Below are 16,970 nucleotides of genomic sequence, written 5' to 3' on the forward strand. Positions count from 1 at the left end.
GCATAAGTATTCCTCTGTACTAAGCACAATTCAGCAGGAACAGTCCCCTATGTTTCAGCATAGGTATCTCTTGTAATTCAGTAGTTGGGCACCCATCATGCAATGTATCAGGTGGATTGCTGTCATCTGCTTTGAGTTAAAGTAAATCACTCTCATCCCCCATCACTCACAAACAGGGACATGGCTGCATTTCTAGCTATTGGTGTGGAATGCGACTCTGAGAAAGTCAGAGTCTTACTGTAACATCTCCAGTGTCTCTGCCCAATCAATTCCACTACCCTGGGCTTTAGCACAGGCTGAAAGTCCCCAGCAGGGCCCACACCTTTCCAGTGCCTCTGTGCCTGTCATGGGATGCAGGGAGCTGTAGTTCAGTGACAACTAGACACAATTAATTTACACACCCTGTGCATTCCTGTTGCTTTACAGGCAAATCAAAGTATTAAAACAGAATTTGGTATCCTTTCTATTGTTTTTGGTGAGCTAATGTTTAATTTAATATATAGTGCTGTGGTGACCCCTTGTGGAATAATAGAGGTATTAATTTAGGGTCATCAAAAGAAAATATTTCTTAGGGTCTGATGCAGGTAGGGTTGCCACCTTTTCTGGAAAAAAATACCGGCCTTCCTATATATTTGTCTTTTCTCCCTATTAATATCATAGGGATCAACCATCATTTTTACTGGCCAGGCCGGTAAAACTCCGGCCTGGTGGCAACCCTAGATATAGCCTGTGACTGATGGTTCTTTCTAACTCTGAAGTCTGAATGGCACACAAGTAAGGAGGCAGGAGGTGGGCACCTACTTACCTCCCCTGCCAGCCCCTCATAAATGAAATGTTCCCAAACACAGGCAGCACTGATTTCACGGGATGAAGATAGGATGTGGCAGTTCTGCTACCTACAAGGGTTTCTTGCACTTTGCAGGGTCTGAACAGAAATAGAAAGACAACAATGGATAACTTGTGTGAGAATGGATCTGCTCTGATAAATCTCTCAAATCTCCCCATATATTATTCACCCACTTTCAGCATTAGTGCAATATAGGGTTCTGCCTTTAGCAGGGGTACAAAGCTATACACAACAAAGCTTTACACAACACAACATGTGTAAAAAAGATAAACAGTCACAATGGCTACAATTCATCCAAATCCAACCTCTGAAATATCCTCTGCTCATATTAGCCCACCTCTGCCAATTCCAGCACCCATCTTGTCTTGGCACATCAATGTAACTCCATTTCAGCCTCTTCTGGTATCTGCTCCAGCTTCACTCAATTCCTCAGCCTCCTCTTCAATCTACTAGTTCAGGGCTGTCCAATTGGTGGCCCGCCACATGTTGTGTTTGTTTACCATATGTAAATTTTAAAAGGTATAACTACAGAGATTAACTGGCCCCTGGATTATCTAAACCTCAAATTCAGACTCTAATCCCCTGTATTGTTTACACCTGTGATCCCCCTGTATTGTTCACACTTGTGACACCTCTATTGTTCACATCCTAAAATCCTGTACTGTTCACACCTGAGACCCAGACTGAAACTGCCCTCATTGTTCACCTGTTCACACTTTATTCAAAATACTTATGGGGCACCAGCACTGTGTCACTGTATGTAGCACATATTAGAATGATAGGTTTCCCCATCTTCTGCTCTGTTCTGCTTTCCCTCCCTGTGTGTGCCATTTCCTGCTTGCCCAGTGCTGCTTGTGTGTGCCATTTTCTGCTTGCCCAGTGCTGTTTGTGTGTGCCATTATCTGCTTGCCCAGTGCTGCTTGTGTGTGCCATTCTCTGCTTGCCCTATGCTACCTGTGGAATGTAAGCCTGTTAGGGGTTTGTTCTTGAGGTTATTAGCATTTGGAAATTGTTGTTAAGGGCCCCTAAGGTGTTTAATCATGTGTTGGGGGGTTGTTGTATTATCCACAGTGGTGAGGCAAATGGATTTAACATGTTTTAACATGACTTAACATTTTCACATATGAGTGATGAGCCATTTCCCTGCAGTGAACACCAACCATTTGGTTTTTTGGTGTGCTACCACCGTTAATGTGGATATGATCTTAAGGGCTCTTACTGACGAGCGTTTTTACCTGCGCTCCCAGGGGAGGGCAGACGCAGGGGAGGGCAGGAATAGACGCATTCTCACACAGGCGCGTGTAGGCACCGAACGCAGGAAAAATGCAGCATGTTGCATCTCAACCTGCGTTCGGCGCCTACACGCGCCTGTGTGAGCACAGCCCCATTGGAAAAAAATCGAATGCGTCTATTCCTACGCTCCCCTGCGGCTGAACGCAGAAAAATGGAACGCAGGGGAGCGCAGGTAAAAACGCTTGTCAGTAAGAGCCCTAAATGTTCTTGTGGTAATATGGGTGTGGTTTACAGTGGGTGTGGTTTAAAAGGGGGAGTGGCCAACACTGACTTCCATTATTGGCCCTCCACCACATAGGCCAGTAAAATGTTGGCCTTTGGTACCACAGAAGTTGGACAGCACTGTACTAGTTCATTAGAAACATCTTTTATAGTTGCCCAATTTACCATCCTGTCTTCTCTTATTCTCCATTAGTATCAGGTTAGTTGCATAAGTTGTTGAAGGGGCTCTTTGAATTGCGGCAACAAGGTTACAGATATATAGAAACGCTGGGGTAACAGTCACCCTGTTGTATTTCCAGGGGTACCCAGGGCACAAATAAGCACTCACCCCAAATCTCACCCTAACTGTGTGAGATTTTGAATTGCGCTTTTTGAATTGCGGCAACAAGGTTACAGATATATAGAGACACAAGGGTAACAGCCATCCTGCTATAGTTTCAGGGGTACCCAGGGCACAAATAAGCACTCACCCCAAATCTCACCATAACTGACCTTCAGGCTGGGCCCCCTTAGCTCATAACAAGGTTACAGATATATAGAAACATTGGGGTAACAGTCACCCTGCTACAGTTCCAGGGATACCCAGGGCACAAACATTTTGGAATACCAGGCATACCATAGCAGGGGTGATACTGAAAAAAATAGGGGGCACCACATCATTGCTTAAAATGGATTCATACCCATTATTTTTGGATTTTTGAAAGAACTCCATGTTCCTAGTTTCATAACACGCATGGCTGCCATTATTGCTCCAGAGACAAAGACAGTTTTGTTGATTGATACAGGGACCAGGCTCCAACTTCGATTCCCCTCTGGCTGACCAGCACATGGAACTCTTGCTGCTTGACCTTCCTCCCGTCACCCTCCTGGGATCCCCTTGGAGTTTCCAGGTACAGAGATAAAGAAAAATAGATTTTTTTCTAGAAAAGGTGGCAACCCTAGTCGCAGCACAAACTCTGGTTCTGGCCACACGTTTGCTTGTGGCTGAATGTGCACCAGGACTCTTAGCCTCAGCTTCCACACTGCTCTTAGGTAGGGTTGCCACCTTTTCTGGAAAAAAATACCGGCCTTCCTATATTTTTATCTTATTTTCCTATTAATAACATTGAGATCAACCATTATTTTTACCGGCCAGGTTCTTAGGGCTAGCCATTTTCCTCCTCATTCTGCCACTTTGGGGAGGAAAAAATTAATTACAGTCCCAACAAATGAATTACAAGGCTGATACCTTGCTTTTGCTGCTGTGTTTTTCCCCATGGGCCAGGGAAAACCACTGTCTCCACAAGCTCATTCTCACCACCTCCTCACAATATTAGGCTATAGCTTACTGTGTGCCAGAACATTCCTTTTTTGTATATTTGTATTTATATGTAAGGGTAGGAGGTGCCATATTGTTTCCATTAGACAGTATGAGGGTACAGCTTATTGTGTGCCCAGAACATTACTTCTCTGTATTCATATCAGCTAACGATAAGATCTCTGCACGTATTGCCTACCTGACAATATCAATGGGAGATTATCACTACTATTTGTTGGACATAACGTCTGTACAATTGTCATCTGTCAATAAATGGCCCAAGAATTGTGTGATCTTTACTACTTTATATTAATCTGAATGGTTAGTTGCAGGTCGGAAGATTGGCACAGACGATTGTTCGTCCGACATATGCTAATAATCTGCACGTCTTTGGCCAGCTTTATACAGTACAGTATGAGGGTACAGCTTATTGTGTGCCCAGAACATTCCTTCTCTGTATATTTGTATTTAAACATATGGGAAGGAACTGCCATACTGTATATTGTCCATATAGATCAGCAATGGATATAATAGACTTATGGTGCATTTCATTATAGTGTGATGCTGTTTTGTAGAGCATGGTTAACGGCAGTGTAAGGGCAAGTGCAAATATTAAAACAAATGCACAAATATATGTTTTTCTTAACCCCACAATCCAAGAGATTGTAAATGTTGTTTGAGACAGACAATTGGGATGTGACACACAGGCCCCGCCTCTGCTGACACACAACCAGTTAAAGGCTTCCGGCAGCAGCAGAGTACTGAGTCAGGTGTGGCCATGAGAAACCTGACATCGCAGGAGTCACAGGCTGAAGGAAAGTTTACTTTGTTGAGCTGAGACAGAAGATTTCCCACGAGGATGGCGGATACGGGTGCCCCTATCACCTCCAAGCCGGTGTGTAAAAGCCAAAGTGCTAGTGCCATCCTACCCATGGCTCCGAGGGAAGAAGAGAAGCCGGGCATGCTCACTAAAAGTAATTCTGTTGCCCAGCTTGGGACAAACATTTCTGCAAATGGATCTGCCGGGGATGTGGCTAGAAGTAAGCCTCCCACAGTGGATGATGCCCCCGACATGGTTCTGTGTGACTTTTGCTTAGAGGCAAAGGTGAAAGCCCTGAAGACGTGCCTGACCTGCATGATCAGTTACTGCGAAACTCATCTCAGACCCCATCTGGAGAAGCCCAAGCTGCATGCCCACCAGCTGGTGAATCCCATAAACGACGCAGAGATACGGAGGTGCAGCACCCATAACCAGCCACTCGACTGGTTCTGCCAAGAGGACCTGATGTGCCTGTGCCAAACTTGTGCCACGGAACAACACAAGGAGCACAACCCAGTCCTCTGCAGTGAGGCGAGGAAGCAGAAAGAGGTAAGTGCCACTCACTGCCAGAGGTTAATCTTTCGCTAACTTTGTAGAAATTCTGACTGCTGAATCACCAGATCATTATGTTCCAATAAAATGTATGTGATGCTGGTCTCTGCACATATTCAGCATTTACTCTTTCATGCCCTGTACTTTCCCACCAGACTTACTGTAACCCAGCTTAGAGGGAGTCACGTCACATTGCAACACATGGCATGGGGAATGCTTTGGTAGCCCCTGAAATATATATATACAGTAGAACCCCCATTTTACATTTTTCAGGGGACCAGAAAAAATGGTGTAAATTCCAGGAAAATGTAAAATCAGGAAAATATATTATGCATAATATATAGGTGGGACCACAAAACAACAATGTAAAATGAGGGAAAACTTAAAATCAGGGGATGCAAAATTGATGTTCCACTGTATTTCCTCCTATATAAAAAGTGTTTGACAGGCTGTGTGGAGTTGGCAATGTTCTATACACTCTGCCGCTTTGTACTTTGCACCCATGGGAGAGCCTGCCAATGCTGAACCAACAATAGGTCTTATTTCAGTGCCAGTGGATGCAGAGCCGGAAGTTGCCCTTGTTATTAGTCTGGCCATTTTTATCACAGTAACACATTTACATTGGTCACTGCTGAACCAAAACCTAACTTTGGCCTCAGGGGTGCTTTGCCAATGAGGCGAGTTGAGGCTGTTGCCTCAGGCGGCAGTGCCCCACTATGTACCAGGGGCAGCAAAAATGCTGCTCCTGGTACTTTTAGAGTGAATTTCAGGGGGAGGGGGGGGAGCAGCAACTGCTGCTGCCTCAGGCGGCGGAGGGGTCAGGATCGCCCCTGTTTGGCCTTTATGCTTCACTAATACGGTACTATTCCAGGCATGGGAATCATGTGATACAACAAGCAGTTACTTGTTCAACCGGCTATGTTTTTTTGGCAAGCTTAGTATATACATGAGTGATGTTATCTAGTGGCACCAGGAACCCAAGGAGAAGGGGAAAGCTTCAAAGTGGCACACAATGCAGCCCTGGGCTGATCCAATACAATGAGCACCATGACAGTCGGTAATGTCAGGCCACAGCTGGAGGCAAATGTTTCTCTTGACATTTAAATAACAACATTCCCCTCTATGGGCAACAAAGTCAGCTCTATAATTGGTGGCTTCCTGGTCGGGCTTAATGCTGCAGCAAGTGGGCAAGACTGCACATTAGACAGGTATCGCTGAGCTTCCCAGTAAGCATGTTCACACCACAGCCAGTCACAGCACTGCATTAGTTGCCAATACTGGAAAATATACTGCCCACTTGTTATACATATTCTACAGCTCCATTATTTTCCATCTATGCAGGGTTTACAATTAAACCCCATAAACGGTGTGGTTCACTTTTAAGTTAACTTTCAGTATATCTTATAATGGCTAATTCTCAGCAACTTTTCAATTAATCTTAATTTCTTTCTTTTTTTTATAGTTTTTGAATAATTTCCCTTCTTCTGACTAAAGCTTTTAGAGGGGGGTCACTGACCCCATCTAAAAACAAATCCCTTGTAAGGCTACAAATATATTGTTTGTGCTACTTTGTAATACTCATTTTTCTATTCAGATCCACTCCTATTCATATTCCAGTCTCTTATTTAAATCTGTGCATGGTTGCTAAGGCAATTTGGACCCTAGCAACCAGATTGCTGAAATTGCAAACTGGAGAGCTGCTGAATAATAAGGTAAACAACTCAAAAAACCTACAAATTATATAAAATGAGAACCAGCTGAAAATTGTCTCAGAATATCACTCTCTACATTATATTAAAAGATAATTTAAAGGTGACCAACCCCTTTAATACTAAATAGATAAGACTCATTTTTGGCTTTACTTGGACTGTAAGAGAGCATAGCTACTTAACATCCTCACTGCGGTGTCTATTATATCCAGCGACTGGCCTCCTGCACACTGAAAATAACTATCTGGCAGGGAATTCAAGGATCCTGTTGATATTCTAACTATACAACCTCACCCTTACTGCACTCTACGAACCCCGACCCCAAACTGATCTTTATTAAATGCATCATTAGTAGCACTAGCCTTGCACTCAGCCACTGTGTTTTTTTATCCGAGTGCCCCATAGTGAGATCAGGACACAAAGTAACTAATAATAGGGGCCATTAGGAGCCAGAGATGGAGAAACGTTACTGACGAAGTCCATACATCAATAGCATGGGGGCATGGTATCCACATTCCTATCACAGCATTTCTGTCTTTGCTCTGAAATGGCTCTGTGGGTTTTTTGGTTTTCAAGGATCCACTAATACCGAATTTAACCCCTAGGCTGAAGTCAATGAGACAGTTGCAGAGTATGAATGGAAATTGAAGTCAGCTGAGATCGCCATAGAGAAACTGGAAGCAAACACCACATCTATCCAGGTACAACAGATACTTGCCCAATTCCATTAACTCACACTATGCAATGTATCTGGCTGGACCCCTGAGTCTCCTCAAGAAGGTAAATAAGGGTGACTGCCAATGATTCTACTTTATCCCCCCTCCCACAGAATTCCGTTTTGGAAGCCAAAAGGGCAATAGACCTTCAGTTTGCTGATGTTCACGGCGCCGTCAAGAAATCCCATGACAAGGTGCGGGAGTTCTTGGAGACTAGAGAACGAGCGGCGCTGAACCAGTCCAATGGGATCAAGACCCACCTGGAGCAGAAGTGCAGCGAGCTGAGGAAGCACAAGGTGAAGGTGGAGAGGATCGCGAGTCATCGGAATGAATTCTCATTTCTTCAGGTGCGGCTGGTAGGGGGGCATCCAACAAATAATGGGATAAAATGGTAAGCATGTGGCTTAAAGGGACTGTAAATCTTCCCTAAAATGGACTCTCTTGTGCCCACAAGCACTCCAAAATAGGCATTGGTATGGGTGCTGAACCAGGTCTGGACTAGGAGTTTAAATAGACCCTGGCATTCCAAGAACTCATAGGACCAAATAGTCCTCCAGCAGCCCACTTAACAGTGCCTGTCTATGGGACCTTACAGCAGCCCCTCTAGCATTTGCCAGAACCCACCGATTGCCAGTCCGGGCCTGTGCTAGACTATAGCACCAAACATGCCTTACCCTTTAATCTCTAATAATACAGTGGAGTCCCACTCATTATTAATATCCCATAGACCCTATTGGAACAGAAGGGGTCAATTAGGCAAGTCAAAAAAGTCACAATATTTGGCGCCAAGATTGTGTTTAAACAACCTCCCTCTGACAAAATATTATTCCCTAGGAGTACTGTGAATTTAAGAAGTCATCGAGGGACGAAACCCTTCCCAGTGTTTATATTGGGCTGAAGGACAAGCTGTCGGGGATACAAAACGTGATTTCCGAATCGACAGAGAAGATCATTGAAATGCTGTGGACCTCGTATATGGACCGGCTGCAGGAGTTTGCTAAGGAAGGTCAGATGGAGAAGGAGTGGAGTGGAGGGGAGCAGGTGGTGTGTGACACAGGAGATAAATATATTTAATTCCTGGCCCTGGCCTTAAGCAACTAGGATCACTAGGGTATGACTGCAACTTGGCTAGGGTTGCCGCCATTTCTGGAAAAAAATATCGGCCTTCCTATATTTTTATGGTTTTTCCCTATAAACAACATTGGCATCAAGCAACATTTTTACCGGCCAGGCCGGTAAAATACCGGCCAGGTGGCAACCCTAAACTTGGCCCATCGGTCCTACCTTTCCTTGTCCTTTAATAGAACAAGCAAGGGCAAGCCAAGGGCTCAAGATAACACAGCTTTGTACCAGATTAATGTTTAAACTGGAGTTTGGGTTGTTGGGTTTGAATAACCTCGAATTCCAGCACGGTCACACCTTTCCAATTCATATGAAGCACTAGCAGCATACTGAGGCTGAAAAACCACCAGTGGAGCACATATTCCCAAACCTCCCCCCACAATATACTGAATGTCTATTTATTTTATAAACTTACTCTTTAATTCCACAGAGGATCTTGGGATAAAGACAATGGTTTCCGCCATAGTCCCAAAAGAGCATCGGATCTCCGCTCCCAAACCTGCGTCACGAAACGAGTTCCTGAAATGTAAGTGCACAAACAACTTCTGAAAAATAACCTCCATGTATCAGCGACGGCACGGGATAACCCTGCCAGGATCACATGCCAGTCACCAGCAAATCACTGTATATATTGAATAAATGCTTTATATTGACTCGCTGCACACAATGTAGTTTAGGGCTACCTATTCACTGACACTGCAGCAACAACTATAATAATATTATGGGATATGGACCTAGTTCTATATTTAAAGCAAATTTATATTCACTATTATTTGCTTAGCAAATGACATGCATACATGCATATATCATCTTTTTGTAAGGTGATTCCTAGGTCTGTGTGTTTTTCATGAAAGAAGGAAAGCAGCCTGTGTGTAGGAAAGTAATACGAAGTTTATATAACTAAAGGAAACTCAAACTCTCAAATTAATGTAAAATTGCTCTTCTGGGCCCTTTTGCAATTTTCACAAAATGTTTCTTTCTAGTTTTCAAGGTAATAGCAGTTTTTAAATTACCAATATAAGGAAATTAAACAACAGCACCAGCTGCTGGTCATTTTGGGCAATAGTCGGCTGAAAATTAATTTCCTGAGAAAAGGAAAGTCTTGTGCAGTTTCTCTGCTTAGAAAATACAGTTAGTGAGTAGAGAAGAGACATCTGACATTTCCCAGGTCACTTATAAGCAGAGCAACATGACAAGGTGTTTCTTTTCTCAGGAAATACAATTTCAGTCAACTAAAGCCAGTAAGCGAAAATGTAAATTGCACAAATGCTTAGACAAGTGCCCTGAGCAATGCTGCAATTTTTTTTTTTTAGGTTTACATTTCTTTTAAGTATATTCTCACATTCACATTACAGTGACTCACTATGGGTTCTGTATGCTGTTTGTACAGCTTTTTCCTGCTGAGTAATCCCAGCACACTCCCATGTTTAACAATAAGCTGAGTCAATAGCTTTGGCCCAGGACAGGGCAGGAACCTGCAGTACAAAACACAGTGCTGGTACCGCTCTCCCCTAGATTTCAGATGCAACTGAATTCAAGAGTCAGTGACACTGTACAGTTTTCTTCCTAATCTTGGCTGCTAAAGCTGGGTTATTTTTCTTTAAACGTGCATGTTTTCCTTTAAATGAACAATTTATATACAGTGGGTGGAAGTAACCCTAATGCCTTTGTATTGACTCATTTATCAAAGCAGATGTATCATTTGGCAGAATGTTTTTCAGTGCTTTGGGCAGTCCAACCCTTTTTTGTTGGTGTTAGTACTCAGGGCACATTAGCAGCAGCACTGGGTTACTAACTCCCATCTGGTTTGTTAATTCCAGATGCAAATAATTATTACTATGATTATTTTCTTGTCGGTAGTTCACGGGTACCGATCAGAAAGGCTTTGGGCAGACACACAGCCCTCTATTCAGGCTGTCAGTGATGTCACGTCCAGCTCCTTGTGTCCGTACTACCACCACTGCTGATGTCACTTCCTGTGGTTGGCATGTCGGCTCTGAGAAACCTTAGGCAGGTTTGGGTAGTTAGAAGCTTCAAGGAGTCAATGCTGGTGGGCTCATAATGCACATCATACATATATAATTGCGTTCAGATGTGAAGACTTAGACCGCCCAATAGCCTGGCTCCTATTGTTTTACACTTCTTCTTCAGGAGCATCAAAATATAAGGATTAGTTGATCCCAGTAGTTTCCAGATTGGTGAAATCCTCAGATTTCTGGATTGCCAACATCTAAACACAGGGCGTAACTGGAGACTTAAGGATGTAGGTCATTTGTATCCATATCATTATCTAGGGTAGGTTGTAACTAGGTGTGGCTCTAAGTCTTTTTCAAAAGAACCCATGTAATACATTAGAGCCTGTTAATATTTTGGGATGTAGTCATGCTTGCCTACAGGAATCTTCTCTCTTTAAGAAGAGATGAATAGAAAAACATCTCCATTTTGTAGATGTTTTGTTCTCACCATTGCTCCGTTTCTTGCTCTTGCAGATAAGTCCAATCTTACCCTGGATCCAGTGACTGCTCATCGGTTCCTGAGGCTGTTAGAAGACAACCGCAAAGTGTCCAACACTGCCCCTTGGCAACATCCGTACCCCGATGATCCTCAGCGGTTTGAGGACTTCAGGCAGGTGCTGAGTGCTGAGAGTTTCTACCTGGGGCGCCATTATTATGAGGTTGAGTTTAAAGGGGAAGAAATTTACATGGGCCTGACGTACAAATGCATCAATAGGAAGGGTTCGGAGAGCAACAGTTGCATCACTGGGAATGACTTCTCTTGGACCTTAAAGTGGAATGGGAAAGAGTTTTCTGCCTGGCACAGCGATGTGGAAACCCCACTCAAAACAGAAAAATTCTCCAGGGTGGGCATCTATGTTAACTATGTAAGTGGCAATATATCGTTTTATGGGGTCACAGACAAAATGACCCTCTTGCACCAATTTGATGGCAAATTTACAGAACCGCTCTATGCTGCCTTTTGGCTACCCAAGAAGGAAAGTTCTGCAGTGGTTTTAAGCCCAGATAACATTATGTTACCTCCTGCTTCATCCCCTACAGCAGCTGGCACACCTTAACAGCCTTGGCCACCATTCAAGGAGACGGATATCGGAACAATCAGACCAAAGCTTACACAAAACCCAATGCTTTCTACAGTTACACTGTGTATCAGTATCCCTTCTACTTCTCACATTACACTCACAGTTTCATCATAGATTGTAATAGCAACTGTTCTAATGCTCAGGCATCTTTCCAGTTCTGCTCCTGGATTTTCAGTGTCTTTTCATTTGTCCAACCAACTGGATATAGTGCACAGAACTTGTTAACAAAGGCTTTTGTACATCACTCATTAAAGTTTCCTTCACAAAGTAAATGTTTGATGAGACGTTTCTCCATGTGGCACAAAACCCTCAAGCGTAGCATTAGTAAAAACAAGTTGAATAGGCTATTTGGCAGTGTTGGACAGGGATACCAAGGCCTCACCAGAAAAGCCAACATAAAGGGCCCGACAATAATAAAGGAGGCTTTAATACAATTTCTTCTTACAATTTACTTCTCAAAATTTCTATGCTTACTACTTCTTAGTATCCCCATGACTAAGAGGTTTTATGCTGAAACTTTCCTGCTTAATATATCCAAGTAAAGTAGGCAATAGTATTAAAAATGATTTGCTTTCTAGGCTTGAATACCTCATACCAGAGGTATGGCAAATATGTTATACAGAGACAACAAAGCAACCAGCATGGCAGCTTACACAAGGACAAATTCAGGACTAATGCTATGTGAGCTAAAAGAACAGACAGACACAATTAACTTTATTTAAAAAACTGTAGCCACAACTGACAACCCCAGGAAGGCTCAACAAGACTAGGGCCTACTGGGATTTTCTCAGATATTCTAGTGGGACAGTCCGACCCTGTTGTTTGGATATAACAGGGTGTTGGAAGGGATCTATAGGGTTCTGTAAAACTGAGGTTGAATTTCTCTTGCCAATGCCACCTTTAAAAAAAAAAAAACTGTCCCGATAAACTGAAGGTCCATGTGATTAACACTCAACCTTCCATCCCCTACTTGCTAATTGCCATTGGAAGTAGGTATGCACCGAATTCACTATTTTGGATTCGGCTGAACCCCTGAATTCCTCGCAAAAGATTCGCCGAATACCAAACCAAATCCTAATTTGCGAAGGGGAAAACATTTTTTACTTCCTTAAATTTTTTGCATAGGCACTGCCAAATAGCCTATTCAGCTGCCAAATAGCCTATTCAGCATATGCAAATTAGGATTTGGTTCAGCTGGGCAGAAGGATTTGGCAAATCAGAATCCTGCTGAAAAAGGCTGATTCCTGGACAAATCCCGAAACGAATCCTGGATTCTGTGCATTCCTAATTGGAAGTAGTTTTTTACACCTTTGAATTAATTGCAGGAGGTACTAGGTACTTGGAGGCAAAGCAAGCGAAATAGTTAGGTTATGTGCTCATTGTCCATTTCTGCAGTGATCTTTCAAGCATATCTGGGGTTATTATCATTTTCCATAAAGATTATACCTGCTGGTCTGGGTTAAAGGGAGTGCCAAAGCAGGAGTGGCCAAATTGTTTTTCCAAAGCAGTTTGTTTAGTTGGTCCTGCATAGTCAAAGGCAAGATGGGTGGTGACAGTTGGAGGGAACGGAGAGAATGGTAGCAGGTATGGTTATGTGTTTTGTGGGCCCCTGGTGTGAGGTTATCCGGTGGACCCAGGTATACTAGTCCATCACTGACAGTGCACAATGCCTTCCTGAAACTCACTTTCCTGAGACTCTGCTTCCATAGAGGCCCTCTGGGGTTCAGAGGTGTCAAGTCCAGGATAGGACACAAACAAAGAGGTCCTGCTGACAACAGTTTATAATGACATTGTAATTTAAAGACACATGTCCATCATTTTCAACTTTTTTTTCTATATAAAATCTACCTGGTGCTAGTTAAAGGGGGGGGGGGGGGGAGAACAAGGATCTATCTGAAACTGCTCAGCCAGGTGACCTATGTCTATCTGTTACTAAGGTGAGATGTCATTATGCTACAGCTTTCATCATCCCCTGAAATTCCCAACATCCTTTATCCAGTTAATGAAAGGCAGGCCCGGACTGGCAATCTGTGGGTCAGAGGGGCTGCTATAAGATGCCATAGAAAGTGACTATTAAGTGGGCTGTTGGGGTCTGTTTGGGCCTCTGTGTACTAGGAATGGCAGGGCCCAGTCCAGTCCTGATGTAAGGACGTTAAAGAACCTGAAGAAACAAGGGAAAGTTGTGCTCACCACTCATTTTTAAAACCAGGCTGGTTTTAAAATGAGGCTGTGACCACAAAATACATATAGACAAATACAAGAGTCCTCTGCACTCAAACCATTATCAATATATTTAAGACAGAGGAAAAGGTAAAGGGAGTGAGTTGTGCTCACCACTAATTTTTAAAACCATTAGGCAGGGGTGAAGAGAAATAGGATGCAACCTTAAAATTGTGCCCCTTCATTACACTCATACCTGACTTTTCAGGTATCAGGGGTACTGAATTGCTCCATGTCAACTGGCTACTGTAATATTTCTTCTCTGTATTTATTTGTTATGTTCTATTTAGTAAGAATTAACCATACCACTCCTTGTAGATAGTGATCAGGCTCCTGGCCACATTATAGTCTTAGGTACCTGCTTTCATTGCTGTGGCACTAGAATTTCTTCTGGTGTAGGAAAAGATCAACATGAGTGCCCTCTTCATCCTCAATGGAGACCTCTGTTCCTGCACCCTAGTACACCAGGCATGCCCCTCATTCCGTCAAAACTTCCTACATCCCATGACCCCTTTGGTGACACAATATGCCAGACTTCCTACATCACATGACCCCTTTAGTGACACACTATGCCAGAACTAAAGGCACATATATGACCAGTACACACCTAGGCTTCTCAGATAATGCAGGAACCAGAAGCCAGGGCCGCCACTGGGGAGGAGAGGGGTGCAGTTAGTCCGAGCCTTGTGAAATCTGCTTCGGGAGGGGGCCCAGTCATGTCGTGAAAGTTACGGAAATTGTTTAACATATGTGTAAAGTTACATCAAAATGTATGCAATTTACGTAACTTCCGTAAAATCTGTCCTGACTGTCAAAGATTAGGTAGCGGGCATTGTGGAGCTAGAGGAGGAAGGTGAGTCCTTTAGGCGGGGACTGACAGTGCCCAGGGAACACAAAGGGAAAGGCAGGAACAGGGTGAAGGGGGCGAGGAGTCAGTTCAGGCGCAGACTGGGTAGGAGCGGGACGGTGCGGAACTACAACCACAACATGATGGAGCGGGCATCAGATTAGACTAGGGATAAGGTAACAGAGGGACTGGAAAGCAGGACCGGAAGGCAAGAGATGATGGGAAAGCAGGAGAGGATGGGAAAGCAGGAGAGGGGATTGGAGCAGAAAAGGGAGGAAAAGGCAGAGACTAGGAAAGATATAAGACTATTAACGAAACTAACGAAAATTAAAATCGTGAAAGAGTATGAGCCTGACGCGCGTTTCATTCACAGCATGTGAACTTTGTCAAAGGCTTTGACAAAGTTCACATGCTGTGAACGAAACGCGCGTCAGGTGCATACTCTTTCACGATTTTAATTTCGTTAGGCAGGGGTCGCAAGATACTTGAAAGAAATGGGATGATTATTACCACTGGGAGGTTGTTACGCTGTGGGTGAAGGGGTTGGTGTGGCTGTGGTGCTGGGACCGGCTTCTTTTATATCTTACAACACAATTAATGTTTTACCATTGAGTACATTTTTTGCTCCTATTTAACGACCGGGAGGGTGTTCACTGTGGGAGAAGGGGTTGGTTTGGGCAACAGTGAGTAAATGGAATCATAAGTTCATCGCTGCAGCAAGCTTAGAGCTGCACTCATTTATTACCTCTTTCAGGACCTGGGTATACAGTATACTGTGGGTGAAGGGGTTGGTTCGGAATGGTTGGGAAACGGAACCTACTTCTGCTACCACCGCAATAAATCTAAGAGTCGCACCTAGATAGTGCCTCTTTCGGTCTAAACGCAGCAGTCTGCTATGATATTAATATTTTAGACGTTATACTCTGCAGTAATATCAAATTAAATGTATAAGATGCTATGCATGGTGGATGACCATTGTCTATGTATATATGGCTGATACCAGTACACAACAAAACGCCACCATATTATTTTGTGGGATTGTTCGGCATATATATTGCCGCAGATTTATTTTAAACCCACTAACCTGTGGCATCTTGCCTCCCTGTACCTAATGTATTTTTAATGGTGTTAATCTGGACTTCTTTCTCTTTCTTAATGATATTTATTAAAAGTTATGTTTAACACATATTGTGGGGTAGACATATGACTGTGTTTTTGAACTAAGAGGGACGGGAAGGTGCAGAACAATAGGTCAATTATTTTTCTTTTCTTAATTAGAAGATAAGCCTCCATTTGTCAGATACAGTATATGAAGTGTCCACCTGCCCCAAAGAAAGCTTATCCCTTTCTTTCAGAGTGAAATTAGCAGTATTTATCATTCTGTATACTATTGACGTAAGTGATTTGTACAAATTGATCCCTGACAATGAAGCTATTGGAACCATTAATGGGATGTCCCACAGTCCAGTGGTGTAACTACCAGGGGTGTAAGAGGTGCAACTGCACCAGGATTCATAGCCCCCTGATGGACCAGCGGGTCTACTCCACATCACCCCATCACAATGCCTGAATCACAGAGCCAGAACACACAACTCTTCCTATTGGGTGAGACACTCCTCCAAGCCCCGCCCACCTCAGTGTCATTGCACCATCTGCTTTAGTGAGTCAGTCTATTCCAATTGATATCTGGGGGTGAGCAGAGCGGGAATAAGGGTTCATTGACAGAGTGTATTTTTTGAGCTGCAGAGTTTCCCTTATCTGCTCTATTTTTTGTTTGGCTCTCTAGCTTATTGGCCTGCAGCTGGCGTGAGGCATAGGCTGAGGAATAATGTGGTCCTGCTTGTTTGCTTACAAATGTTTAATGCGTTTAATTTACAAACATTTTCTAGGGATGATGATAGATGCTTCCATTATTATGTCTCACGTGTGCTCATACACTTGTTTGACCTTTCATCCATTTCTCTGCATATCAAGGACCCAAAGAGTTGCTAGAAAGATCCCTGGATGCATGGATGGGTGTAATAGTTAAACAAACTATTTTACTGGCATTCTGCTCTACCAAAGTAACACTATATTACATTTTACTTTGATGAGAAGAAGTATTTAGAAGTTGGCTCTAAGCACTGCAACTATGCAGTTCACAATCTGGATAGAGCGATTGGGCCTAAAACCCAGTATTCACTTGTTGATCTGGAAATACTGGTTCAAAACTGGCTATGAAGATGCAG

General features: G+C 43.3%; 1 protein-coding gene across 1 annotated transcript; it reads left to right on the top strand.

Annotated features, from left to right (window-relative positions):
* The first annotated feature begins 4,473 nt into the window (after nt 1–4,473).
* trim16.L (tripartite motif containing 16 L homeolog) lies at nt 4,474–11,947 on the top strand. Its single transcript, NM_001092715.1, has 6 exons — nt 4,474–5,028; nt 7,346–7,441; nt 7,570–7,803; nt 8,291–8,462; nt 9,009–9,104; nt 11,068–11,947. Exons 1-6 carry the CDS (start codon nt 4,519–4,521, stop codon nt 11,649–11,651), a joined length of 1,692 nt encoding a protein of 563 aa, NP_001086184.1. The 5' UTR covers nt 4,474–4,518; the 3' UTR covers nt 11,652–11,947.
* Nucleotides 11,948–16,970: the final 5,023 nt, after the last annotated feature.

This window comes from Xenopus laevis, chromosome 9_10L, assembly GCF_017654675.1.
Source record: "Xenopus laevis strain J_2021 chromosome 9_10L, Xenopus_laevis_v10.1, whole genome shotgun sequence".
Taxonomy (NCBI): Eukaryota; Metazoa; Chordata; class Amphibia; order Anura; family Pipidae; genus Xenopus; species Xenopus laevis.